Genomic DNA, 2189 nt, shown 5'->3' on the forward strand with positions numbered 1-2189 from the left:
ACGACATACCCTGCAATACTGTATACTGACAACGTGTTTGGCTTGCGTTCATGCTCTGCGGGCTTGGCGTGGAACCTGGGAAATTTTTCAAATAAGGCATAATAATACATCTGTAGGAGTAAAGGAAGGTTAGTCAAAGGCAAGTAGCTGTTCTTCACCAACCAAAGCCCTTCCGCCTTTTCTACATTACGGACAGTATTCTACCACGTAAAGAGCTTGCTTTCGTTAAGAAAAGGCAAATCTCAGTAAAGATTTGAAAATATTCAATCGTTGGGATTCATTTCAAGCAAGAGGTTTTGTAAAGTCTTAGATACATGAAAGCTGCAAAACAAAGCACATCGAGCAGCCGTTTCCCACATTAAGGAAAAGCGTAAATAGTGTACCAGGGAAATCTCTTACAGTACAGGATGAAATATTAAAAAGCATCCCCAGAAAAGACTTAGTTTCTCCAAGGCAGACTCTGGATAGCAGCGTAAGGCACTGACTCCTTTCTGCTGTGGATGTCTTCCCTAAATCCTCATTGACAGGCTGCACTCTTCTTTGCCTTTGTAGAAAATGAAGCTTAGGTGCTTGAAGTGGGAACATTTTAAGTCTAAATTAATTGGCATATTTCAGGTCACAAGTTTTCAGCTAAAAAATCACGGGATAAAAATCATCTTAAGAAGTGTTTGAATGAATAAATAGGGCCAAAAATCTGTATAGTCTTCAGTCGATTTTGCAAACCAAACCAATAATTTAATTTTAAAATGTTTATTGAGTAACGTGACGCTTACTATGTGTACGCTTAGCATGCTTATTACGTGTATAAACTGTGTATTTGTTACGCCGGTTTCTCTTGAGAATTTGCCGCTCTAAATTCAGGGAAGTCTCAGATCTGCAGTAATTCCGTTGAGATCATAGCTAAACCATGTATGGAAACAGATTTTGCAGTGAAACAGGCCTGGCCTTCGTGTTCTCTCCATTCTCACAGGAAACTGTGTCCACGTCCACCGTCTCACCACTTGTCCCTGGTGTCCAGGCGCGTCCGAGACAGACAGAAGCGTTTAGTGCAGTAAAGTTAGATGGAGCGGGAGGTCCTATGGGAAAGGCCTGGTGCCCCCGTAAGCGGGCGCGGCCGGTCCTCGAAGGTCTGCAAGCTTACACGCTCGCTCGGGGTTCAGACATCTCTGGGAACAGGTCAGTATCTTTCTGGAGGAGGCTTGTAATGGTGTGAATGACGGTGTTTCAGGTGGGGTCCTAGGGAGACAGAACAGACACATCAGTCGGTCGTGACGGTTTCCCCGGCTGGCTGAACGGACAGTAGGAACGCGCTGACTGCGGTGAACACTTTGGCCCCCGCGCACGCGCTCCCTCCCGTGCAGGCCCCTCCTCTCCCGGCTCTGAACGTGCAGAGAGACAGACATTCACTCTCCCTCTCTTCTCTCTGCCTCCCCCCTGCGCTTTGGTTCCCTCCCTAAGGCCAAAAATCACGAGAGAAAGAAGACAAGCCCCTTTCTTTAGGCTCACAATTATATAAGCAAGCCAAAATCCTTTGCATTTCCTCAAGAAACTTTAAAACTTAACCCATGCTCTTATTACACAGAATTTCAGTGGAGGCACATGGGGACCGCATTCACCCTTATAAATGTAAGGGGCCGTCGAGCTCTTCCACGTGATGGTTTTTTCCTTTCAATTCGAAGTGCAGAAAGCTATTGGGGGGCAAATTTGATCCATCATTTTTTAAAAGTCAGAAGTAAAACTAGAACGACTTCTCACAGTTTTCTTATCAACACTTAAAAAGCCATGTCAAAGGTTTAAGCTAGAAAAGCAAAGTGCATAATTTAAAAACCAACAAGAGGCTCACTGTTTTGAAACAATACGTGACAATTATTTTTAACGTAGCAGTAAGTCAAGTAGATTGATTTGGGTCATGTTATGAAGAAAATTCATGTAATATAGATTATAGTAACAATATATGTAATAAGAAAATAAGCTCCGTAGCCAAATACTATTTGCTATTTTGTCATATTTGAACATCTTAATTTAAAAAACAAAAATTCAGATTGATATGAGACGATAGATTTTTTTCCCCTCCCATGTGTATCTGTGGTTAAAAGACAAGGAGAAAGCATGCATCATGTAAGGAAAAAAATGGAAGTATGGAAAAGGAAGTAACAGAAAGGAAGGCAGAGAGGGAGGGGGAGGGGGGA

At 42.8% G+C, this 2189-nt stretch overlaps 1 protein-coding gene across 1 annotated transcript in view; it reads right to left on the minus strand.

Moving 5' to 3' along the window:
* Window positions 1–1177: 1177 nt before the first annotated feature.
* Window positions 1178–2189, minus strand: part of ANOS1 (anosmin 1) — a 203025-nt gene continuing 202013 nt past the window's right edge. Inside the window, exon 14 of the mRNA XM_007449895.1 lies at window positions 1178–1236. Coding sequence (XP_007449957.1) covers window positions 1178–1236 — 59 coding nt within the window. The remainder of the gene's footprint in view (window positions 1237–2189) is intronic.

The sequence above is a fragment of the Lipotes vexillifer genome, unplaced genomic scaffold, assembly GCF_000442215.2.
Source record: "Lipotes vexillifer unplaced genomic scaffold, Lipotes_vexillifer_v1.1 scaffold14, whole genome shotgun sequence".
NCBI lineage: Eukaryota > Metazoa > Chordata > Mammalia > Artiodactyla > Lipotidae > Lipotes > Lipotes vexillifer.